The 26545-nt window shown below is 41.4% G+C and overlaps 1 protein-coding gene across 1 annotated transcript in view; it reads left to right on the forward strand.

Moving 5' to 3' along the window:
- The window catches only part of LOC309714575 (uncharacterized protein), a 79433-nt gene that overhangs the window by 19134 nt on the left and 33754 nt on the right, over nt 1-26545 (forward strand). Inside the window, exons 9-18 of the mRNA XM_082547119.1 lie at nt 2478-2651; nt 4572-4649; nt 4789-4800; nt 4924-4995; nt 6018-6071; nt 6152-6205; nt 6900-6953; nt 7037-7090; nt 7738-7791; nt 8126-8179. Coding sequence (XP_082403245.1) covers nt 2478-2651; nt 4572-4649; nt 4789-4800; nt 4924-4995; nt 6018-6071; nt 6152-6205; nt 6900-6953; nt 7037-7090; nt 7738-7791; nt 8126-8179 — 660 coding nt within the window. The remainder of the gene's footprint in view (nt 1-2477; nt 2652-4571; nt 4650-4788; nt 4801-4923; nt 4996-6017; nt 6072-6151; nt 6206-6899; nt 6954-7036; nt 7091-7737; nt 7792-8125; nt 8180-26545) is intronic.

Below are 26545 nucleotides of genomic sequence, written 5' to 3' on the forward strand. Positions count from 1 at the left end.
AATGATGACAGAGGTCAGTAATTTGCACCAGAGGTACACTTCAACTGTGAGAGACAGAATGTGAAAAAAAAATCCATGAATTCACATGGTAGGATTTGTAAAGAATTTATTGGTAAATCAGGGTGGAAAATAAGTATTTGGTCAATAACAAAAATACAACTCAATACTTTGTAACATAACCTTTGTTGGCAATAACAGAGGTCAAACGTTTACTATAGGTCTTTACCAGGTTTGCACACACAGTAGCTGGTATTTTGGCCCATTCCTCCATGCAGATCTTCTCGAGAGCAGTGATGTTTGGGGCTGTCGCCGAGCAACACGGACTTTCAACTCCCGCCACAGATTTTCTATGGGGTTGAGGTCTGGAGACTGGCTAGGCCACTCCAGGACTTTCAAATGCTTCTTACGGAGCCACTCCTTTGTTGCCCGGGCGGTGTGTTTTGGATCATTGTCATGTTGGAAGACCCAGCCTCGTTTCATCTTCAAAGTTCTCACTGATGGAAGGAGGTTTTGGCTCAAAATCTCACGATACATGGCCCCATTCATTCTGTCCTTAACACGGATCAGTCGTCCTGTCCCCTTGGCAGAAAAACAGCCCCATAGCATGATGTTTCCACCCCCATGCTTCACAGTAGGTATGGTGTTCTTGGGATGCAACTCAGTATTCTTCTTCCTCCAAACACGACGAGTTGAGTTTATACCAAAAAGTTCTACTTTGGTTTCATCTGACCACATGACATTCTCCCAATCCTCTGCTGTATCATCCATGTGCTCTCTGGCAAACTTCAGACGGGCCTGGACATGCACTGGCTTCAGCAGCGGAACACGTCTGGCACTGCGGGATTTGATTCCCTGCCGTTGTAGTGTGTTACTGATGGTGACCTTTGTTACTTTGGTCCCAGCTCTCTGCAGGTCATTCACCAGGTCCCCCCGTGTGGTTCTGGGATCTTTGCTCACCGTTCTCATGATCATTTTGACCCCACGGGATGAGATCTTGCGTGGAGCCCCAGATCGAGGGAGATTATCAGTGGTCTTGTATGTCTTCCATTTTCTGATGATTGCTCCCACAGTTGATTTTTTCACACCAAGCTGCTTGCCTATTGTAGATTCACTCTTCCCAGTCTGGTGCAGGTCTACAATACTTTTCCTGGTGTCCTTCGAAAGCTCTTTGGTCTTGGCCATGGCGGAGTTTGGAGTCTGACTGTTTGAGGCTGTGGACAGGTGTCTTTTATACAGATGATGAGTTCAAACAGGTGCCATTCATACAGGTAACGAGTGGGGGACAGAAAAGCTTCTTACAGAAGACGTTACAGGTCTGTGAGAGCCAGAGATTTTCCTTGTTTGAGGTGACCAAATACTTATTTTCCACCCTGATTTACGAATAAATTCTTTACAAATCCTACCATGTGGATTCATGGATTTTTTTTTCACATTCTGTCTCTCACAGTTGAAGTGTACCTCTGGTACAAATTACTGACCTCTGTCATCATTTTAGGTGGGGGAACTTGCACAATCGGTGGCTGACTAAATACTTTTTTGCCCCACTGTATATATATATATATATATATATATATATATATATATATATATATATATATATATATATATGAGTAAGTGTCATAAAATGATTAATCTGAATGTGAGAAACATAAACATCTAAGCAGGATGTAAGAAGTGTAGTTTGCTGTACTGCCTTGAAAGGACTCATTGTGCTATTAGAGCATCTCCACCTACCTCAGCTTTCTCTTCATATTAGTGAATGAGTCTTGGCAGCTATTTAAACATCACTCCACATTTACTTCAGTGGAACCAGAGAAGATGCAATGTGATGCCAGGAGAAGCCCAAAGAAATTGTTTCCTACTCTAAACCACTGTATTTTCCTGGTGGAAACCATTTATTGGATGTGTAGAACTTGGAGCGCATGTCTCTATTTCCGAGGCAGTTCTGGGTAATAATCGCCAGGTTCAGTTTAAGAAGCACCCACCACCCTCCGTCCTTAGACGCAATGTTCAATGTGTAGGCCTGAACAGGGTTGTAATTATACTGAATTTGTGTTTGCATATGTTTGATTTGGTTTGATGTGGCACGAGCTAGGAGCTTGTGATTTGTCCTTTCAAAAGTGACTCTCAGCCCCAATGGAACAATCGCTGCTCTGTCTCTCTCTCTGCCTATGGCCTGAAAAGTCCTTGGTCTTAGTACCTGGTGTGTCAGAACTATTTGCAGAGCATTTAGGGAACACACGTTTTTGGTCTTGCCCACAAAATTATATTTAATGAAATGCATGAACACAGTTAAGGCTGGCAACAGAAACAGAAGACTGACTGAAAGAAGAACTGTAAGGTTAATAATTGTTTTCACATCCAGTTTTACTCATGAATGAAAGCTTGACCAAAAACGTGCTTTAAACTCTTAATTAAAGCATCTTTTTGTTCTGACAAAAGGCATTTTTTCATGAAATTTATATCATCTCTCTCAGACTCTTTATGATGGAAAATGGCATCAGATTAAAGTACTAGTGAGGCATCGCCAGGTCACCGGTTTCCTTGACGACCAGCGCATCCAGGAACTAATGCTGAAACCGGTGGAGCCAATTTACATCAATGGGGAAACGCAGGTGTCTAAGAGGCGAGGAACAGACATCACTGTACCTGTGAGTAACACATGTAATTACACTGGAGCTTTGAGCCCTGACGCTGATCTTTTACTTGATTTGATTTGAGGAGATTGGAGTGTTTTTATATGCAGAAAGAGTTTAGATCATTGGCATGTTTAGCTTACTTTCTGATGATCCTTTTTGTTAAAGCAATACGTTATTTCAGTCCAGTACATTCATTCTGGGAGCTACACCACACCTGACCAAATATAGTATAGGAAATGCTTCTGGTAAGAAATTAGCCATGATAATCATCCATCAACTTCCTGTCACTTACCTGAGTTGCAGAGGCAGGAGCCTAAGCAGAATATTTAGATGTCCCCATCCCAGGCTACTTCCTCCAGCTCTTTTAGAAGGATAGTGAGATGTTCCTGAGCAACCATGCTTTGGAAAAGCTATTCCAGAAGCTTAATGGTTTACATTCCCAAACCAGTTCTGATGTGTTTCTGGGATCACTGTCCTGGTGGAACATCCACTCGTGTCCTGGGTTTAACCATCTGTGGTGAATTTGGTGAATTTTGAGGTAGCTTCTTGTTTTCATTGTTCTGTCCACTTTGTGCAGTGTACTGTAGCACTGGGAGCTAAAGAGCTCCAGAGCATCATAGCTGGTGCAATGTTCTTGGGAAGGCTCCCCTTTATTTCTCCAGACATATCTCTTGTCAAATAGCTCAATCTTTGTCTTGTCTGACCATAAAACTTTCCCAGAAATCATTTGGCTTGTCCATGTGGACGCCCACTGTGAACAGTGACACTGATGCTGCAGCAGTTTCCAGTTCATGGCAACCCTAAGCCTGGGTGGTTCCTGGATTTTCTAAGCAATTTCCTATTATTTTAGGGTGACATCTGGGTATCCTTCCAAAAAAAGGAAATCTGCCGTAGAAATGGCTCCAAGAGTCCCTCCCAGTCTATAGTGTATAAAGCTACAGATTTCCTTTTCAGACTTTCTGTGACTTCTTGCACATGATCAATTTTTAAGTATTGGTCATTCAAACGAGCCAAACGAATTCTGTTTTATGCTGGCACAGACAAACTACCAGTCATAGTTAATCATGATCATCAGTGGGAAGTTAATAGGCCTTGTCAAGTTAAAATGTATTGCAGAACCTTCAAAACCACTTCCTAAAATATTTTCAAGGAGATGTATGTATATATTTAAGCCTGTATGTAAATAAATTAAAATTGCACAACCAATGCTTTTTATTTAAGTAACTTAGGATGTATGCTGTATAATCATTCCACCCTGGAAAAAGAACACTTCAAAGAAAGCCCAAAACAGGACAGCCATGCCCATGATGAGTGTATGTAAACCTCTGACCACAACTGTATATGACAACCAGACCTTTGAGTCTACATGAGGGGAGGACTGTTAGCTGGCAGAGCACTATTTTACCTGAGCAAGAGCCCAAAATACTGGTGCTCATCCAATCAGAGCAGCAACACATCCCCAACCTGCGGAAGACAATCCACGCTTTCACTCATTTTGCCATGACTGATATGAGCATTCACTGCTTCAACGCTTTATATACAAAAAGAAATATGGAAAGCATAATTGGACCCCTTTAAAATGTTGCCAGTAGGTTGGATATATTTTGTTTAATATGCTTGACTGTCCAGAGAATGATATTCTGCATAAATGATCCTACAATTATTATTATAGTTTGCAAGGTGTTACAATCATTAGGATACCATGCAACATTTGTTTTGTTTTTAACACACGGCTATTGCATGTATGGATGTAGATATCATTACTATTATCATATGAAGCGCAGTTTGCAACATTTGTAACATTTACATGTTGCAAAATCATCACCGTTCAGCCTTCAAAGCATCGTGTCACGCATCAAAGATGACACTAGTTTCTGTTTTTACAAAAAGCATGTTTGAAATAATCAGATCGTCCATGTTGTTTCGATTCAGGTGGAGATTCAGAAGCTGCGTCTCTACTGTGATCCCCATCAGAGCGAGAGGGAAACAGCTTGTGAAATCTACTCCGTCGTAAGATCTCTGCTCTCACTCTCTCTTCGTTTCCACTTCAAAGGCTTTGTACTTGAAAGGCTGTGTATGGCTGCGTGTATGAGCCTGCGATGACGATAACCATTATGTTTTCTCTTGTCTTGTCTCTCCTGATACGCAGGATGATGAAAGGGTAAGGGTGAATTCACACATATTTAATCTGAGGTCGCTAATAAAAGTTTCACCACTGAGGTGTTGTCAGGGTAATCCGTTTGTGACCCACTCTGTTAATTTAATTGTGTATGTGTATCTTCAGTGCCCTCTGAATAGAAGTGCCACAGTGGAAGAAGAAGACTGCGATTGTGTAGTCGGCCCACCAGGACCCACGGTAACACACATAAAGACCTACATTTGATAGATTACATGTCTGTTTCCTTTCCTATGGTTTTAACACCAGGCTCTGATGTCTGCAAGATCCCTGCTGCTCAACAAAGAGTGTGCTGATGAGTGTGATCCATCATCATTCTCATTTAACAGCTTGGTTATTCTTTGATTTTGATGTTCACATATAGAATGTGCTGCTAGTTTACACAACATTCTTTGTTGCTTTTTTGGATGCAATAATAATCAGTTCTTTACTGTATCATTATATTGGAGGTCATTACACACCCATCTAAAATGGTATATGCTACATAGAGACCACAACAGGGCAATTGGAAACTAGGAAACTGCTAGTTTATTTGATGTGGATTTGGAGCCTCATTCAAAAAACATACATATCAAGACTTGACTCCTCTACTAATTACCTCTAATGATGTGTGGTTGTGATGAAGCCCAGTTAATGAGTCACAATAGTATTTGTTTGGTAAGGAAAGTGCTGGAAAGTGTCCACGATGTAGACAGCAGTGCACGCCTAAATCGCATCTCTTGCAAACTTGTTATGTTTCCTGAAAAGTCTCCATCGTGTCTGCAGCCAAAGCCATGTACAGTCACGTTAGGAACATTAAGGTTTCTGATTTACAAGGATTTGAAAAATGCATTCTTCCTAGAATTCATGAAAGATATTTGCAGCCAAAAGATCCCTGGTTCAAGTCGCACCGTTTCAGGGGGTCATGAGCCGGTGAACTCCCAGTGCCAGTCCAAAACCCAGATGGGACGCTCGCATCAGGAAACCACTCGGTGTAAAATCATACCTGTGATTCCATCACTGTGGTGGAGCGTCTGAAAGTACTTTCCATTAAATGTTATGGGATCAGTTGTTCCAAATTTGAAGGCAGTTCATTGTCATATTCTGGGACGGTTGAAGCGATGGGCAGCCACAGCCTTGGTATTCATAGAGCCAATAGCATAGCTGCTGTTGTGTCTTAATGTAAGAAGAAAGTTTCTGATTAGAATATTTTTATATTACAGGGTTCACCAGGTGAGAAAGGGACACATGGGCCACGAGGGCCTGAAGGCAAGCCTGTAAGTACGGATATCTTTGGACGTTTTTCATTCTGTTTTATCTTTGGATGCATGTTTGAACATGATGCAATTGTTCTCAGGGTAAAGAAGGAAAACCTGGTGATCCTGGCCCCCAGGGGTTTCCAGGGATGAAGGTATAAGGAAACACCACGATAATACCTTTGAATAGACGCATTTCACTTCTCTGTTTCTGTGTGAGTTGTACAGAGCTGCATGTCCTCAAAGAGTTACTCCTCCCTGTATTATTCACCCACCCGCATCCTTTATAGCACATTATATATCAATTTGGTTGTCTTTCCCTTTGATTAATAATAATAACAATAATAATAATACAACATTATTATTATTATTATTATTATGTCTGACACAAGGAAGAAAACTGCACTTTACATAAAGCATTGGTGGCTATAAGACAGAAACGTTTCTGGAGACTCATCGATTCGCTGTTGGCTTTAACTCGCTTTTTAAGTCTGTGTTTCACCAGCAAATTAATATTTGCGTGATGAGGAGTTCAATGCAGAGCGATAATTATAGTGTACCCAAGAATGTACACACAACAGCCACAATTTCAAAAATTAACATGTGGTGACTGTCATGGATGATCTGGAGGAAAGTCTTTCTGCATGCCTTTGTTCATAAAGGACGTCTGAAATAGTGACATCACACATGTTTGTTCAGATGTGATCAAACTATAAGCCTAACAAGTTATGTCTTTGAATATCCTGCAAATGTATTAAGTTTTAAATGTATTATAGAAAACAGGCAGATCAAAATACTTTATGCTGTTTATTTCGGTGAACACTTTTCTGACCTGTCTTCCCTCTGCAGGGTGAAGCAGGTCCGACAGGAGCAAGGGGAGCACCTGGTCCTAAAGGTGCAAAGGTAAGTGTTAGAAAACCAGGAGCATTCGTGTGTGTTCTTATTCACACTGGTTGTTTTATAGACAGTTCTTCAATGTGTTGCAGGGAGACAGAGGCGAGCCAGGCTTAACAGGAGAACCAGGTCTCCCAGGACCTAAGGTAAGACTGGGAGAGCAACAGTCCCACGGACGTTTTGAATGATATATATTATAGATATATTTCTGCAGCTCTCTCTCGTTCATTGTGTCTTGGCCACTTTTTCTGTTTTAGTGCTGCTTTGTGTCGCTGTACTGCAAGGCACAAGAAGCCACTGATGCTTTACAATATTTTAGACAACTTAATGATTTGTATAACAAATTGTTAAAAACAAAATGAATTGTTAAAAAATAACGTTTGAAATTAGAAGCATTTGTTTTCCTTTTTTTCCCCACAGCTAATCTTATAACATTGTACATGCTGCTGTAGCAAATAAAAACAAAATCTTTCTGCATGATTCTTAAATTCACTCTTAAATCTCCTAAATTGTAAGAAATAAATGTTCGAAAAAGTTCAGGTTCAAGACACGAGTCTTTAAATGCTGCCACATTTAGCACGGACATTTAAAACATTCACCATGATCATCCTGTTGAATTTAATTTGTTTCTAACAAATTTTCCTGCACAATAACAAAACTTTGCTGTTAATGTGAGTTTGAAACTCTAGAGAAACATTTTCTATGTCAACCAACAGAATTAAAATTAAAAGATGGTGAAGTTATTATTTAAAAGTGATCACATTTGAATGTTAGCAACATTCTTCATGTGCAGGGTCTCCCTGGTGAGAGAGGAGAGCCAGGACCTCCAGGAGAAGCTGGGCCGATGGTAAGCTCTAGAGGGAGTTAGCTGATGCTCATAGGATGCTAAACCTTTCAAATGTAGGGCTCTGTCTGAGGTCACGAGATCATCAGATTATTCCAAAACACTCGATAAGAAAGCTATGATAAGTTAAAAGCAGTTTAAACACGGCAAGCAAAAGTATTTCAAAATGTAACAAATCAAAAATATCTTGAATGTGTTTATATGATATTATTTCTTCTCCTAATTGAACAGTAGTGAAGAGACGAGTTTGCTTGTGGATGGGATTTCTTCCACCTTCTGTACCATTTCCAGGACCCTGTTGTTTCATATTGCCTCACAGAATTTTTCATCCTCCTAGGGGGAGCCTGGAGCTCCAGGCCGTGTCGGACTGGTTGGCGCGCTGGGACCAAAGGTCAGTGCAGACTGTAGTTTCTGAGACATCAAGTCCGCTTCACGTTGCAAACATTGCACTCTGTGATTGTCAACATCTCGTGCCAACACTATAGAGAATATTTCTGTTACAATTAACATGTGTGCTGCTGTTAACAGCTGCCAGTGTTTCTGTAAGCTGTCTGAACAGCTCGATTTGATTTGACCACAGTGGCATTTGTGGTCCAGCATCTGTCTGCAGCTTCATCACAAAAGTGTTGGGAAGCACCACACTCTGCATACAGGACAGTTTGTTTGGCAAAGCAGTGGTTTTGTAGAACGAACCTCCTTTAAGCTGATCTTACAAAGCTGCACGTTTGTCTTTATGGATATTCATACTGAAACTGAAGGCAATGAATGCCAGCAAGTGGCTGCCATTTACTTTATGTGACAGTTCAGACGCTGACTGATAGCAGAACTGAGCAGGACATTAAATGTTAAAAACATTTCCGACCTCTGTGTAAGCTGCCCTCGTTTAAACTTTGCAATAGTACCAGTGCATCTCAAAGACATTTAAATATTGTGAAATGTTTTTTCATAATTCATTTAACAAAGGTAATGATGACAATTACACTCTGAGTACTTTTTTGGGACTCCTTTATCACAAATGACTCTTTCAGTGTGCCGTGGCCTGGAGACAGTCAGCCTGTGTCGCTGCTGAGCGGTTACTTTATAGCCTCACTGAGCTTTGCTGTATTTGTAGCCCAGGTCTTTCTCATCTTCCTCTTGACACATTTTAACAGAAATCAGAAATTTAAATGTAAACATGTTTATTTGCTATATGTGTAATAACATTTATGATGTCATTAATTGCACATTGATAAAACTAATGTTAGTGTGGAGTTTAGCTAGCTAGCTGTAACTTGGCTATGTAGCATAAGTGATTGTAAGATTAGGTGACAGCATTACTACAGTAGTAGCAGACGGTGGGCTAGCCTTTTCATTTCATGAATGATCCTGTTCTGTCAAGGAATTAGATTTAAGAGTTGAATGTGGATAATGTACCACAGCTAAATTTGAATTAGAATTTAAGCTTGTATAGACGAGATCATAAAACAACTGAGAAGCGCAAACATATTAAACAAAAGAAGACTTTAAAGCAGCTTTATTGTCTTAGCGTAAGTTAATGCAAAGCATGCTGTGGTCTCAGACTTGAAAAAACCTAAAAGGTTTTAAAACTGCAAAGTTGGCAGAAAGACATAAAGATATTCAACTTCCTACTTACTTTTTTGTCTTCTGGAAAGCGAAATAGTTTATAAAGATCCATCTGGGTGGGATAAATATTTTATATGGGAGGCAGGGAATAAGATACTCCCTGTGCTCCCTGGTAATTTTAAACTTTACTGATAGATATGTACATTTGACAGGACAAACAAATAAAGGTAAACTCTTATATAAAAAACTAAAAAAGGACATTAGGCCCCACCTAAGACTCAGCACATTTACAAGTTTTCTTTAGCGGCCTAGAAAAGTAATCCAGCGACAGTCGTCCATAAATCCATGGGCTGCATTAGAGAGGATCTGCTAATAGCTATTTCAGCATGCTCCTAATGGGAGTAATTTGACCAAATGGAAGCTCATGCAGGGTAAAAATAAAGGGCCATAAAGAAAGAAATACCTGTAACTTAAAAAGTCCATGAATTAATTTTGTAAACAAATCTCTTTGACAGATTTTATTTCTCGCTGCTCTGATATGAGTCATAGAGTCGGGCTGCATGTTGTTATAATCTTATCCACCACCATTTCTGTCAGTTAATTAACACTAGTAGTGGGCTACAGCCACACACTACATGGGATGTTCTCCTGTGGCAAGCTGGCTGTGGCTAAATGAAAGAGCAAATGCACACATCTGCAAGCGTGTGTCCACACCCACCAGCTACAAGTGTGCACACTGCTATTTTGAGTTTTCTCTGAACTCCACGCTGACTCTCGGCCACTCTGCTCAGTAATTTGGGCCTGTTCCTGCTATCACAACAAACTACTTTCTCCAAGGATCTGGAAGTGTTCTCTACCAAGTGGAGGATGCTGGTACACATTTGGTGTCCATGTGTGGGAACATGTGGCTGCTACTGTCTCCAGAGCACTCCCTGTGGAACGTATCTGCATTTTTGGTCATCTGGTCATGAAGGCACACGTTAACTAGCTTAATTTAGCATCAGACTAGAAGCAGTCTCTGCAATCTGTCCAGCATCAAGGTGATTGTTGAACAATTACTTAATAAACAATAAACAATTACTTTGTAAGTGCACACATTTCCAGCTGTGCATCATTACCAGAGACCAGGCTGTTAGATAGGAATTAAATAAAGGAAAACAGGATGTAAATATGAATAGATAGTAGAGATGGCACGATACCACTTTTTTATGTCCGATACCAATACCGATATCATGAATTTGGATATCTGCCGATACCGATATGAATCCGATATAGTGTTTTTTAATCAATAAAACTGTTTTTTAATATCTTGCTGCATTTTGTACAAGTTCATAGTCAAGTTTAAATAAACAACAGCACTAAAGCTATTCTGTTATACCTGTGTGTAAAAAGTACACTGCGCCCAAAATATTTCATAGTTCAGCAACACTGATCAATCTAATAAACTTAAACCTGCTCCATCCTCCCTATTCTGGTATTTTAAAGAGTACTTAGCAGAAATATTAAGCAACCTAACTAATAGGGTTGCAAACTACCAGCAAAAAAAAATAAAAAATAGGGAACCCCCCTCCACCCTCCACTTTGTGATGCTTAATCGATGTAATCAACTTTAATTTGATGCAGTGTGAAAAAAAAATGCACAGAAATAAATTATTTTTTCAAGAATAATTAAATAGATTCAACATCTTTCTTCAACAGAATTGCAGACTGCACAGATGGTATCTTCCCAAAGGAAAAAGTACATAGCTTACTAGTATATTAGACTTAACAGTTACTATATACAGTAATGGACTTCTATATATTTAACATCAGATTAAAACTTTGGGTGTAAGATTCAGATAATTATTTATTAAAAGCTAGACATTTTAAATGAGAATAAGAAAGAAAAGTATGTCTTTGTGCCCCCTTTTCCCTGTTCATGCCCTATCGGCCCCCCTGGCTAAACTTTGCTAGATCCGCCCCTGCACAGTTACAGCCGTCAGCTACGTAGAAAAAGATCCTGGAGTAGAAAGTAATAATAAATAAATTCTAACTACAGCTGATCAAGCTTAAACGTGCTGCTGTTGTTCAGCCGCTGGTTTCCTCTTTCTGGTGCAAAGTGGGCCAAAAACAAACAAGAGAGACGGAGTCGCGACAGAAAAGCCGATCAGCTGATCGTTAAGCAGTTTCATGATTGAAGCGGCAGGAGAGAGAGAGAGAGAGAGAGAGAGAGAGAGAGGCACTTGCTCCATATATCAGTTGTTAAGCTTTACAAACATTCAGAGAGGAACTTACACACTTGCTTTACTTCTCTCTGGGATAACTTCCTCGGAGATGAAATGCTGGTTTGGTAGCGAGACTACAAATACACACAGCCGCTGTATCACGTGACCACACTGCTCCGACGTGCTACGGTTATGAGACGAGTTACGCCATGTCGCAAGTTTTGTGAGGTGCTTTTTTGATATTTAATGGATCGGATTACATTTTTTATTTCTCGCCGATATCCGATCCAGTAATTTAGGTCAGTATCGGACCGATACCGATACGTAATATCGGATCGGTCCATCTCTAATAGATAGTAATGGCCCTTTAAATCCATATGCTATTTTCTCATAACATCTACTAGGTGACATTAGGACCATTAGGAGAAGGATTATGGTGGTAGTAGTCTTGTGCTAAACGAGCAGCGTTTCAGGAATGATAACGTCTTCCCTTTCAAACAGAGTTTACTGCATGCACTTTGATCTTAGAGCTCTTCTATTAAGATTTCCATTTGTGTCTGACAAACATGTTTACATTCCATATGAAGGACAGATGGGAACATTACCCGACCCTAAAGAGATTAAGTATCAAATTCAAATTCAAATTTTATTTGTCACACACACACAACCATACACAGTATGACATGGGGGTGAAATGCTTGTAGCTGTACAATGCCCGACCATTAAATGACAGAAGAAAAGTTTTACAATATTTACAATTTACAGTTTACTACAAAATTTACAAATTAACTTAGGAATTTACAGTAAAGAATGTGCAAATAGCAGAAGAGATTATAAAGATAAGGATTATAAATTATAGGAATTATAGGATTATAGGAAATGTGTGGTGGTGCGTGTGGTGACGTGTGTGAGAGTCCAGTCTTATAGTGACGTGTTTGGGAGAGTCCAGTCCTACACCTGGTTCAGGCCCCGAATAGCCTGGGGGAAGAAGCTCCTCCTCATTCTCTCTGTTTTGGCCTTAAGGGAGCGGAGGCGCTTCCCAGACCTCAACAGTGAGAAGAGTCCATTGTTGGGATGGGAGAGGTCCATCATAATCTTCCTAGCTTTGGACTTGCACCGCTTGGTGTAGATGGACAGCAGGTCAGGGAGCTCTGATTGAATGATGCGTTCGGCTGAGCGCACCACCCTTTGCAGATCTCGTCTGTCCTGCTTGGTGCTGTTCCCAAACCAGGTGCAGATGTTTGCCGTCAGGACGCTCTCGATGGTGCAGGAGTAGAAGTTCTTGAGCACCTTCAGTGGCAGATGGAAGTCTCTAAGTCTTCTGAGGAAGAAGAGACGCTGACGGGCTTTCTTAACCAGGGTGTTGATGTGACAGGACCATGACAGGTCCTGAGTGATGTGGACACCCAGGTATCGGAAACTGTCCACTCTGTCCACTGGCGTGCCACTGATGATGAGGGGTTTGTAATTCCTCGCCTGCTTTGTAGTGAAGTCCACGATCAGCTCCTTAGTCTTGCTGATGTTTAGGAGGAGGTTATTCTCCTGGCACCAGGTCTCCAGGTTCCTAATCTCCTTCAGGTAGGCCGCCTCGATGTTGTCGGAGATCAGGCCCACAACAGCAGTGTCGTCAGCAAACTTGACAATGGAGGTTTTGTCTGATGTGGCTACACAGTCATAAGTGTACAGTGAGCAGTGTTGGTCAAGTTACTTGAAAAAAGTAATCAGTAACTAATTACCGATTACTACCCCCAAAAAGTAATCCCGTTACTTTACTGATTACTTATTTTCGAAATTAATTAATTACTTAGTTACTTAGTTACTTTTTAAAAACATGATTTACAACCTGAAGAGGTGATAAAGCGATAGATCTTTCAGCCCAATTCTACTTTTTCTACATAATCCATCATACAAAATGTAATCAAATGGAAAAGTATCTTTTTTAAACTTGTTTTGTTAGTTTTAATCTTTTAACTTTATGCATCAAGCAAAAATTTAATTATATGCAACATTCTCTGACTGGAAGAAATTAGTTTAACCCTCTGTAGAACCTGGGACCATTTCGTGGCCTTTGCGTTTTTTAATTCCACGCCATTTCCACTGTGTTTAATGGAGTATAGCCAAATTTTCTAACATGTATTTTTTTCCCATTTTATTTTGAAATTTCAGTCTGAGTTTTTTAAATGAGCTTAAATGGCTGAATAAAAGGCATACATCCACTATCGAACCTCGTGGCCGATTTGTGCCCCATTGAAACCCTTTATAAACGCTATTTTTCACTGCAGGATTTATACCGTTAACATCTGGGTGATGGCTTAGGTTTCGTTTTTGTTTTGGAGAAGAGGCCTTAGAATTGTAATTTTTTTATTTGTCCACCGGGTGGTGCCCTTGCTCCACATTTGACCCGGGGCTGGAAAACAGCGGGCTGCTTAAAGAGACCTGCGGGAAATGACGCCTCTTTTCCGGCGTGCTGCAGCGGCTTCGCCCGCTGATCGGGCGGGACAATTTTCGGCCCCAGGACCGTTTGAGGTTGGATTTTTTTTTTTTAATCAACAGGAAATGACGTATTTGTTGTGACGTGGTACCGGATGTGTGTGTTGGAAAAAGGGGTCCGACGCAACATGCCCCGGTCATCGTCGCGAGTCAACCCGGGAGCATGCACCGATTCCGGGCTAGAGGAGAAGCATTTGCCGCCTGGAGACCATTTTCTGGTCCTGAAAAAAAAAATAAAAGGCGATCGAAATGACTGTTTGTGCCAATCTTTAGTCCATCTAAAGGCCTAATTATAATAACAATCAAATATTACTTCAAATGTTTTTTTGGGAAAATATTTAGTTTTTTAGTTTTTTTTTTAGTTTTTTTGTAATTTAAAGGGTTAAAACAACGAAAATATAATTAAAACTTTATATGAATATTTCAGGGAGAAGTAGTTTTAAAAGACTGACCAATTTAAAGTGAAAAAAAAATTAATATTTAATATTTTTATAGCACTTTTTGGGCGTGGTCGATAGTGTGCATTTTATGAAATGCGCTCCTGGAAAAAAAATAAAAGGCGATCGAAATGACTCTTGGTGCCAATCTTTAGTCCATCTAAAGGCCTAATTATAATAACAATTGAATATTACCTCAAATGTTTTTTTTGGAAAATATTCAAGTTTTTTGTTTTTTGGGGCTAAAAAAACAGGGCGCTCATGTAATAAAACTGGGATTTAAAGGGTTAAAACAATGAAAATATAATTAAAACTTGACATGGATATTTTAAGCAGAAGTAGTTTTAAAAGATTGACTAATTTAAAGTAGAAAAAAATATTGATATATAACATTTTTAGAGCACTTTTGGGGCGGGACCATTTTTGGTCCCGAGGTTCACGAAAGGATGGGATTTTGAGGTTTTACCAAGGGTTAATATTTAAACCTATTTTCTGCACATTCCAGCACATAAAATAAAATATTTTTTGTGTTTACACTCAGTCTTTCAAATAGATGCAAGTAAAACACAGCAGAAAATAAATAAAGTCAAAGACTCAGCGGTCCTGTTGCTCTATTTTCACCTGTAAAGCAGGAGTTGGGTAGGCGGAGGTTTACCCTGGTGCAGGTGTGCCGCGGTCAGTTGAAGAATCCGCGAGTTTCTCTGTGAGTTTCCCATTACGTCGTAGCTACTCGGTGCTTGCTCAGAAGTTTAGGGGTTTTTTTCGGTGTAAGGTCAGTATTTCCACGCTTTAAACACTGCACGCTCATACTCTCTCCCGCACTCGATATATGATCCATTGTTGATCTGCACACAGCTGTTGTCACGAACGTCGCACTCGCTTACGTCACTGTCGTGAGACATTCTCGCAAAAAATCACGGTTTTAGTAACGCAGTAACGCAGCGTTCCTACAGGAAAGTAACGGTAATCTAATTACCATTTTTGCAATAGTAATCCCTTACTTTATTCGTTACCTGAAAAAAGTAATCAGATTACAGTAACGTTACTGCCCATCTCTGACAGTGAGTACAGCAGGGGGCTTAAAACACAGCCCTGAGGCACTCCAGTGCTGAGTGAGATGGAGGGGGAGACTTGTTTTCCTACCCTCACTGATTGGGGTCTGTCTGTGAGGAAGTTGAGGATCCACTGACACAGTGATGAGCTGAGTCCTAGATCCGTCAACTTAGAGGGAATTATTGTGTTGAATGCTGAACTGTAGTCCACGAACAGCATCCTAACATAATTCCCTCTGCCAGTGTCCAGGTGACTCAGGGATGTGTGGAGCAGGTGAGATATGGCATCGTCTGTGGAACGATTAGTCCGGTAAGCAAACTGAAGTGAGTCGATGGTGGCAGGAAGTGAAGAAGTGATGTGATCTCTCATCAGTCTTTCAAAACACTTCATCACAATTGAAGTCAGTGCTACTGGACGGTAGTCATTGTGGCAAGCGGGCTGTTGTTTCTTTGGAACAGGGACAATAATGGACTGTTTGAAGCACGTGGGAACCACAGCTTGGGCCAGGGAGAGGTTGAAGATCTCCGTGAACACCGGTGCTAGTTGATCAGCGCAGGCTCTAAGGACCCGGCCAGGGATTGCATCTGGTCCTGCTGCCTTCCTGGTGTTCACCCTCCTGAAGGTGTTCCTCACGGCATGCTCTGTGATGACGAATGCATTTTCTTCACTGGTGCACTCCGAGCGCGCGCAGCCGTTTGTTGTTTTAATTGCTGCGGCGTCGAAGCGAGCATAAAACGTGTTCAGCTCATCAGCCAGTGAAGTGTCGGCATTCATCATTGAAGAAGCTGGTCGTTTATAGTCCGTTATAGTCCGCAGTCCTTTCCACAGGCTCCTAGAGTCGCACTGTCGTAGCTGTGACTCTAGTTTTTCCCCGTAGCTCCGCTTTGCCTTTCGGACCGCGCTGCGCACATTGTAGGACGCAGCCTTGTATAGGTCCATATTACCGGAGACGAGCCCTTCATTGCAGGCAGCGGTGCGTGATCTCAGAGCGTCGCGGATGTTTTTATCCACCCACGGCTTCTGGTTGGGAAACGTTCGGATGATAGTTCTTTCTGCTGTGTCGTCCGCTAGTTTCCCGATAAATCCCACAACCGCTTCCGTAAACATGTTGATGTCATCAGAGCTGCGCCGAAACATGTCCCAGTCTGCGTCATCCAGTGCGTCCTGCAGCGCGGCCACCGATTGGTCCGTCCAGCGAGCGACCTCCCTCCTGATTGGTGGTTGCTGCTTTAGCCTTTGTTTGTAAGCAGGCATGAGGAAGATGGCGGAATGGTCCTATTTCCAAATGCCGGCAGGGGCTGAGCCTTGTAACAGTTCTTGATCGGGGTGTAGCAGTGGTCTAATGTCCTCGTGCCCCGGGTGGGGCAGTTGATGTGCTGGTGAAGGTTGTGAAATGTCCGTTTGAGATTCACTCTGTTAAAATCTCCCATAACAATGAGTGCGGCATCTTGGTGAAGTGTTTGTTGATGTGTGAGAGCCTCATGTAGCTCACATAAGGCAGTGTCCGAGTCCGCGTGAGGCAGAATGTAAACAGTGCAGGCAATGACCGCAGTGAATTCCCGAGGGAGATAGAAAGGGCGACACTTAACGATCAAAAGCTCCAGATTGGGCGAGCAAGAGCGTGTGAGTGGGGAGATGTTTGTGCTGTCGCACCATCTGTTGTTCACCATCAAACATACTCCATCACCTCTTTTCTTCCCCGACTCCATTGTCCTGTCCATGCGGTAAACCGAAAAGAACCCCGTCGGCTGCACGGCGTGGTCTGGTATCGCTGGGTTCAGCCAAGTCTCGGTGAAGCAGAGGAGGTTGCAGTCCCGAATGTCTCTCTGGAACTTGATTCTGGCTCTGAGGTCATCAAGCTTGTTCTCGATGGATTGAACATTGGCTAGCAGGATACTGGGCATGGGTGCGCGGTGTGCGCGAGCCCGTAGCCTATTCCTGATGCCGGCTCTTTTACCTCGAGGCCGTCGCTTAGGGTCGCGTCTTTTGTTCTCTCTCAGGATCTCCTTTGGCCAGGTTGGGTCCGGAGTTAAACATGGTGAAATGCTCGTGTATTGCAGACCAATAGAAACCAAAGTGTCTCTACTGTAGCGGATTTGTGTGTTTTGCATGATGCCCATGCAAGATTATGGCAGATATAGCAAAAAGTGACGAAAAACTGCAAAAAGTGGAGAAGTTAGGGCAGAGCATCCAGCACGGCAGCCGACCTCACCGGCGCCAAGTATAATTCTGAGATAATGTATTTCTGTATGCCTAATTTATAGTATTTATAAGTAAAGTAAATTGAGTAGAAAGTGAAGTAAAGAGAGCCGCTGAGATTAACTAAACTGGTGACTTGAGCTGCATCACCGATGCAGGAAGCCTAACAAACAAATACAGTTTCTTGCAGCAAAGTCAGGGAAGACTGATCATCATAATGATTACCAGGAAGCACAACATACCAACATACTTTGAAGGACTGATTGTTGAATGAATACATCTTTAACAACCTAAAAAAACCTGCACAAGTTTACATTTAATTTGTATTTTCTGTAATCCACAGAGGTTTATAAAAATACTTACAGGCTCACATTTGGAAATACTGTGAAAGGATATTGTTCTTCATCCCTGATACATATTCTCACTTAAATATTGGAAGAAGTAGAGTTAAATATTTTATATTGTTCTTTGACTCGGCAGGACCTGGCTCTATTCACTGCTCATCCTCATGATCAAGTCCAAAGAATTAGATGAACCTAGATGAAAGTAGCGATGGCAGCATCATGCTCTGGGGCTGTTTTGCTGCAGTGCTACGTTGCACAAAATTGATGGAATAATGCAGAAGTGGAACTCAAATCCATAGATGGTTGAAATTTGGACACAACTGAGTGTTCCACCAGGACAATAATCCCCAACACACATCCAAACTTACAGTAAGCTACTGGAATGGCCTTCCCAAATCCCTGACGTCAGCCGTCTTGGAAATATGGAATATGCTTAAAAGCCGTGTCCATGCTAGGAAGCCAATCAGTTGAAAGGAACTCTGCCAATATTACTAAGTAAAGTGGTCAAATTTCCAAGCAGAATCATGACACAAGGTTGTCGACACTATCAAAGCATCTGACGGAGCTGCAACTTGCTAAGGGACATTACACCAAATACCAAAGTACATCTTTGAGCCTGTATGTTTAACTCTGACCTGATGTGTGTTAAAAAATGCAGAATAAATAAAAGACATTAAATTCATTCTGTAAATGGTTAAAGATGCATGCTATACAACCAGCCCACCCTGGAAATAGAGCAGTTCAAGGAAAATCATTCCAAGCCAAAAATTACCACAGAAACCTCTGACCGCTGTGTATGTTTGACTTGATCTCTTTTTCCTTCCTCCTCTTACCAAACTGGAATTATTAAAATTATTTTGGGTACACAATTGAGTCTTTCTCTAATATTTGTTGAGGTCTGATGAGAACATTTATTTTGGAGCACAACCACAGGTGAGATGGACAGAGCTTCCTTTCAGGTCTGACACAACAAGTCAGCTGAGCAAAGCAGCCTTTCTCCTGCCACAGGGAGGGACTCATGACCTCAGCACACAGGGGTTCATGTTGGACAATAAACTGCGGTCCAAGATTTCTATAGAGTGTTGTGGTCTACATTTGTTCAGGTGTCATGTTGGATAGCGCTGTCGTACTTCCGCACTGGTTTCCACCTGGTCTGGCCTCCTTCCCGTTCAGGTTTCCACCTGCCTTTGCAAATAGCAACCATGTAGCTCATATAAAGGATGACTGACACCCCTGATCAGTTTTAGGTGTACGTGCTTCTACCCTCAGAAATGTTAGTTTGCTTGCTGATGATAAAATGAAAAACCAAACAGAACATTGTAATGGGGACGCCGGTCTAATGGAAAAGCATGAAGCATCATTTAAAAAGATACACAGAGAACAACTGAACAGTCGTTACTGAATAAATAGTTAGCTCTTAGTCTGTAAAAGCCCCGTTCTAACAACTTCCACGCAGTTAACAAAAAGTGATGTATAGCAGTAAAAAAGCTCTCAGTGTGGTCACTGCCTGAGGTGGTCTCCCTCATCAGCTGTAAAGAATTTATTTTCACCGATCCGTGGAAGCCCCATTGAATGTTAATGATGCCTAACGTTAGATATACTGTAGAAGGCTTTAGGCTGCTACTGTGGCCTTTAATCACACTCATAAAGCTGCTATCTTTCAGCATCACACTTTCAAAGAGTTTAGGATTTGATGTTTCACACTCAAGTGAAGTCAGATAGAAATGATCAGCTCAGTGCTGGCAGTAGGTCTCTTATTACCAGATACCGAGTGTTCTACACCCAAAATTATAACATTTCAGATGCAGCTGTGTGAGGTTTTCATGTTACGAGAGATAAAGAGATAAAGATACTGTATGCCAATCAGTGCTGCCCTGTAATTACTAACTGTATAACTATTATCTGTTGGAAAACAGGGATGGGGAGATTTCAAATGGGGCTAGGCTGTCCATATACATTTGAAAACCCATTAATAATATTAGCAGAAGCATGTTCTCGGGACCAACGAAACCACAGGATCCTTTAAATGATGTTGCTTAAATGAGCCAACAAATGACAATCGTCTACTTACAAAGATCAAAAGGAAGCCGGTAGCATTTAGGTTGGGTTTATTTTTAACTCTGTTTCTTGTAATTTGGAAGCGAGTTCAGAGACCTCTTAAGTACATGCATAAGTTCGAGTTTCCCTCTCCCTCAGGCTGACAGGCCCACAAATCATCAGTTGTTACCCACAAGTAACAGATGTATAGACCATGTCGGGGAGTAACGGAATACATGTACCGCCGTTACGTATTTAAAATACAAAATATGAGTAACTGTATTCGGTTACAGTTACCGTTTAAAAAGGTGGTATTTAGAATACAGTTACTTTGTTGAAATAAATGGATTACACTGCGGTACTTTCCTGTTTCATGTTGTGGCGGGTCAGGACTGTTTAGGTTTTGTTTGACAGCTACGTTCTGTTGTTCCAGGCGGCAGCGTTACGGTTGCCATGGTTACAGGGCGACGCTCTCTCTCTGCGTGTTTCCTGCATGAGAGAGCGCCTTTTTGTTGTTGTTGTTGTGCTAAGCTAACAGGCAGAATGCTACAGGTATAGCTCTAAAGAATGTAGCATCATGGGCAGTGTAGTCCGTGTTGCAGGGAGAATGGACTGCCATACACGTTATGGGTCTGTGAGCGCGAGGAGGGAGAAAAAGGAAAAGTACGAGTTGTTATCAAGCAGAAACGGGAGCTGGAAGCATGTAAATATAATAATAACCACTTCAGCCAAGAAGAGAGCCTGACGAGCCCAGTTGTAAGTAAGCTGTCAAGACTCGACTGTACACTGTGTTCGTGTTTTCCTCTGAAACAATAAGTTCCTTTCAACGCCTCTCTCTGTCTCTCGCAAGAAAAGTTGACCCACACAACAAAGTAAAGCGATTTTTCGGCTACAAGCCCGACACGAACCCACCATATTAGCCAGAGGTCCCTTTACTACGGTTTGTAGCCGCTGACCTTCAGTAATAGTGATAAATCACAGTGCATGTGTTGGGAATCTGTAACGGAATACGTTACAGAATACATTTTGGGGCATGTATTTTGTAATCTGTAATGGAATACATTTTAAAAGTAACCTTCCCAACACTGTGTATAGAGCCACTTGAGGGTCCTTGGTTGAGAATGAAAATGGTCAGCTGGGCATTTGGGGCATTACACACATAAGAAAGCTGTAACAAAATGTTAGTTAATATGAGAATATGTAAAATCAACTGCTCTTTGTCTATAACAGGAAAATCAGAAATTTCATCCAAAATACTCTTTTATCATGATATAATTTTCTACTTTAGTCAAAATTAAAAACACAGATTGAAATAGTTTGTACTTAAAAAAATGATTTGTGAAGCACAGATAGATACTTCTCATTAATATTTCCTCTTTTCGTCAGTTCAGTGGGTTTGTGAGTATCTGCGCTGCTTACAATAAAATCTATATTCTTCTATTTAAGGCTATATGGCTGACTATTACACATATGAATTCTTATTGCCATGTCCTGTTTGTATTTTGCGTTGTATAATTTAACCCGTGTTATTTTTTAATGCCAGCAATTCCCAAAATGCATCACATCAAGGCGGTCATAAAGTTACTGTTTGGCAAGAGGAGGTGTGTGTGTGTGTACCTGTTTAGACATCTTTGCGGGGACCAAAAATTGGAAGTTTACTATACTTCTGGGGACCAAAATCTCGGTCCCCACTAGTGCAAAGGCATTTTTGAGACTTAAAATGTGGTTTTAGTGTCAGGGTTACAATTAAGTTATGGTTAGGTTTAGGGTAACAGTCAGGGTTAGGCATTCATTTTTGATGGTTAGGGTAAGCGGCTAGGGCATTATGTCAATGAGATGTCCCCACTAGGATAGCAACACCTGATGTGTGTGTGTGTGTGTGCGCGCACACACATATATGTGTAAAATGTGGCTGTGAGGGACAGGAGCTTCAGTAACTACCTCAATTTTCAGAGGAAATCCACTTCAGAAGAAAAGGCATCCCAACAGCATGTAGGGTACTTTTTTGTTTAGTTTTCCTAATCAAAAAAAGAGGTTACCAGGGGGCCCGAATGAAAAGCAGTGGGCTGACATGCAGTTAAAGGACTGACACTTATTTGCTATGACTAAATTTGGAATACTCTGTGATTATCCTCTCAAAGATGTATGTGTGTGTGTCCCTCCACCTACACACAGAGCAAAGCAGGCAGCAGCTCAGAGTGAAGCAAAAAATGTAACAAGAAGCAAGTTTTAGCTAAAGTATGAGAGCTACTTATCCAGCAACATCAAAGGCAGTGCTGCATGGAGTTGGCAGGAATACCTCATCCAAGCGGACAGAATGAGATAAGTGAAGCCTCGGCTGGGTTGGTGGCTTTTGGAGCATTTCTAATGACATTATCTCACAGACTGTCCAAGAAGTTTCTGCTTCAGTTTTGCTAAGTTTGCTGCACTACTTAGCACTAATAAACAAGTATCTGTGTTTGTGGGAAATAGCCGTGCAGCTTGCTAATCAGTGTTTACTTTACTACAGTCAGTTACCAAAGTCTGTAGGAAATAAACTACACTACCCCAGTGTGACTGAAAGAAGTCCTCACATGTTGCCACACAGTTAAATACCTCCTCAACGACACCGAACTGTTGCAACTCACACATTAAGCTGTTTAATGAGGTGATTAATTGTGGTAAATATGGGGAGTATGGGTGCTGTTTATTCATTTAAGGAAAATGAGATGCTTCCCTTATACAGAATATTTAGACTCCACCAACTTTGAGAATATGCAAGTGGAAATGCTTTCTGGAATAAAGTAGCCACTAATCATTCATCCCAACTCTTGGGTTTTTTCAGTTTGTAGCTACACAGCTGATGAACTGTTATCTTAGCTAACCTACTGGTATCTGGCCATACAAGTAGTTTTAGCTTTGTTATTGGTCCAGATTTGAAAATTCCTGTACTTTTAGAGATTGTCAGTACAGTTTCATATACACTCTGCTACCTTACAACTACAGTTGCCTTTTAGTGTAAGACGTATGATAGGGAAAGCCAACAAGCAATGAGCTGCACCTGGTGATGCTGCTCGTTGTTGAATTCTCTCCAGTACAACGACGGGTGGTTGAGGGTTTGGAGAAAGATCCAGATAGCTCTAAATCTGTTATTACTACTGTATGCATCAGCAGGGGAACATCTGATACAACATGAAAGGCTTCCCAAGAGCATCATGGGGGATCCCGGAGCATTCCCGGGATATGCAATCATACCAGCATTTTCTGGTTATGCTGCATGGTCTCCATTCAGTTGGATGTGCTCAGGAAATCACTAAAGGGAAGTCAGGAGGAATCCTTATCAGATAAAATTACTTCAACTGGAACCTTTTAACAGAAAGGATCAGTAGTTGACCCTCCAGGTAAACTGTTTCTAGCTGCTCCTCCCAGGCCTTCCTAGTGGATTTCAGAAGGAGTTTCAGGCCAGAATGCCTGTAATCTGGTTATGCTCCGTACTTTGAAGCAGTACCAAGGTGCTGGTCAGATGCTCAAACTGCTCACGATCATTGGTTATGTTTGACATGCAGATCAGCTGGCCAATCAAGACTTAAATCTGCTTTTTCAGTCACATCTTTCCCTCATTCATTCACCAGCTCTTGTTGTTGCTTGAAGTACATCACCACTACGTTTTGGGCTTCTACCCACCCCCAGCCCTCAGTGATCCTCTCCTATAAAAAGATGTGGTCAGACACAGCGTGTTCTTACATTCTTGTGCTTGCTGCCTTTATCTCTTACAGACTTTTTCTTTCAAATCTACAAATATTATGTGTCTAAGTTCGGTTTAGCTCAGAGATATCAACTTGTCACTGGCTCTTCAGTCTTTAACAGCGGGAGGCAGGGTGAAGTGCCGGATTAGTGTGCTTACATAAAAGGACCGTGTCAGGCCAGCTTCTGTGTGTTGTCTATTTTCTCTTGTTCTAGACACCCAGAGATTTATGTCATCTTGTCATTTATTGGGCTGTGGTGGGCGTCTTGGCTGTGTAATTATGAGGTCTGCTGCTCTTATGGGTTTATGTGCGTAGTGCGGCGAGACACTTCAAAAGAAAACAGATGCAACAGAGAGCTAATTCAGTTGTTTCCTCACTGCCAACTTTCATAACCGTGCACTCAAAATATACTGTATCTTAGGGACCCGGTAACCTCTGTGTTCAGCACAGAGCTCGAACACGAGAGAAATGTTTCACACCTCAAACTGTCATACTTGAAGCCCCGCAGAGTACCCAGGTCTGAAGTTAGGCGCTGCTGAGCTGAGGTTAACAAGAAGGCCTGGCTTAATATGTCAGCGAACATTACCGCACAGGACTTTCTTTGTAACTGGAAAAGGAAAAGATATTTTAGGACCAAACAAGCAATTAGGTGCTATGTGAGAAGGTTGAATAAAGGTTGCATAAATATGATGGAATATAGCAAAACATCCTCGAAATGATTTTTAGGCGCCTGTGCAGCTCTTTGTAGAAATAAATGTAATTTATTTAATTAGATTAGATGGTCAGCTGGTTACTAAGGTAATACAACTGTCCTTTAAAGGTCTGTATAAAAAAGATAGATATTTGTTAGCTGTTTCAGCTAAGAGCTACGGTGAATGCTGTACAGTAAATTATTTCCACTGTTGTTAACATGCTGCTGTTGTCACACATCTGTTGACTCTACAAGACCTCTCAGTGTCCTTTGTGGGTCAGGCTGACCGCACAAGCACTTCTGAAATGCTCTGATTCAGTCGTCTGGCTATATCACTTTGGCTCTTGTCCAAATGACTTTGGTTTTTACACCTGCCCGTTTCTTCTGAGCCGACCCCTCAGCTAATATATCCCAGACTTTGAAACGGGCCCTCGTTACAAAATGCTCAGAAGGTTTTGGCTTATCGGTATAAATATTCGAAGATGTTATAATTTATTTCCAAGAGCAAGAATCTAATCTGACAACTGAGGCTGCTCCGGGGATGCTAATGCTATTGTTAGCTTCATTTACGATTTTAGTTGGTCATCTATTATTAAGTGCGAGCGCTGCAGTTTACTGTCAGGCTCACTTTAAGTGCTCACCCTTCTTTCACTGTTCGGATGATGCAGACACATTGTTTTCTTCATCTGCAGCAGACAGCTGACATCAAATCCTTTTTCTTTATAGCTAACGTATTATTGAAAAGGTCACTCATGCTTCAGTTTGCTCTTGGGTTTGTTGCAGTTTTTCCAAGCATTGCACAGTCTGGCCTTGGGGTGAATTTACTGGAACATCCACTCCTGAGAAGACTGGCAGCTGTCAAGAATGTTTGCCACGTTCTCGCTGTCGAATGATGGAAATCAAACTGTTGGGAAATGGACTTATATCCCCACGCAGACAGACGTGCAGCCACAGTAACATCTTGTCTTTCCTCTGTGGTATGCCTGAATTCTCCCCATGTTCTCATCCCAACATGCAACATACCGACGCTATGTGACAAATCGTCGATATGATCCGAGGCATGAGAGCGTATTAGAAGGGATCTATAAATGTAAGGTTAGGGTTAGGGCTGTAATAGAAAGCTGCTAAGTGAATAACGGGAAGCGCTTCAATTAAGAATCCGGAACGTCTCGTAATGTGGAAGGGCACCTTTCGCGTTACTGTGACACGTCTCGGGCCGTGACGAATCGTCAGTATGGGGTTTTGTTTTGTATACTGCAAACAGCAAAACTTGTGCTTTTATAAAGGTGGTCCTCCTCGCTGATTTGATCTGGTTAGAGGCACCTGGCTGCTTCTTCATTTCTATAATGTACTTAGTTTTTCACACAGCGCTTCCACATTGTGGTCTAATTTTTGGCAGAGAAAAAAATGACATGGAGTAATATGTCATACTTTGTAGTTCTTCTGAGGTTGTACCTGCCAAGTGCCAGGTTACTTTTTCTTATTATGTTGTGACAAGTTTAAAGAAGGGTGCTTTGTTATTTAACATGACTGGAGGTGCATATTTTTCAAACTCACATAGTTGGTGCCAATCATTTTCTCTTTTTGTTTATCCTTTGCTGTTTAAGATTTTTTTCTATCAAGTGAAACCTAAAAAAAATCTTTAGCAAAACTTACTTTGTGAACAAAAGGTGCTGCAGATGCACAACAGGAAATCCACAGAGGAAAGAAACAAAACCACGAGCCCAGGATACAAAGAAGAAAAAGTCACACTGACAGAAACAGTGGAACAAAAGAGAACAACTACCATCAAAATACAGTTTATGTTTCTGCATACTGTCCTGTATTAGAGCACCAATCCACTGCTGGAGCCCTCCCCAACACATGCACTGGTCTCACACAGTAAACACACAGTGTGCACACTTGTATAAAAGTGTTTATTTGTAACCAATTTCAAAAGAAGAAGGCCTACAGTAAGATCTTTGTGTGTAGATGAACAAAACACATTGTGCAGGAAAAAAGAGAATATGTATGA

Source organism: Aulonocara stuartgranti, assembly GCF_965226115.1.
Source record: "Aulonocara stuartgranti genome assembly, chromosome: 9".
Classification (NCBI taxonomy): Eukaryota; Metazoa; Chordata; class Actinopteri; order Cichliformes; family Cichlidae; genus Aulonocara; species Aulonocara stuartgranti.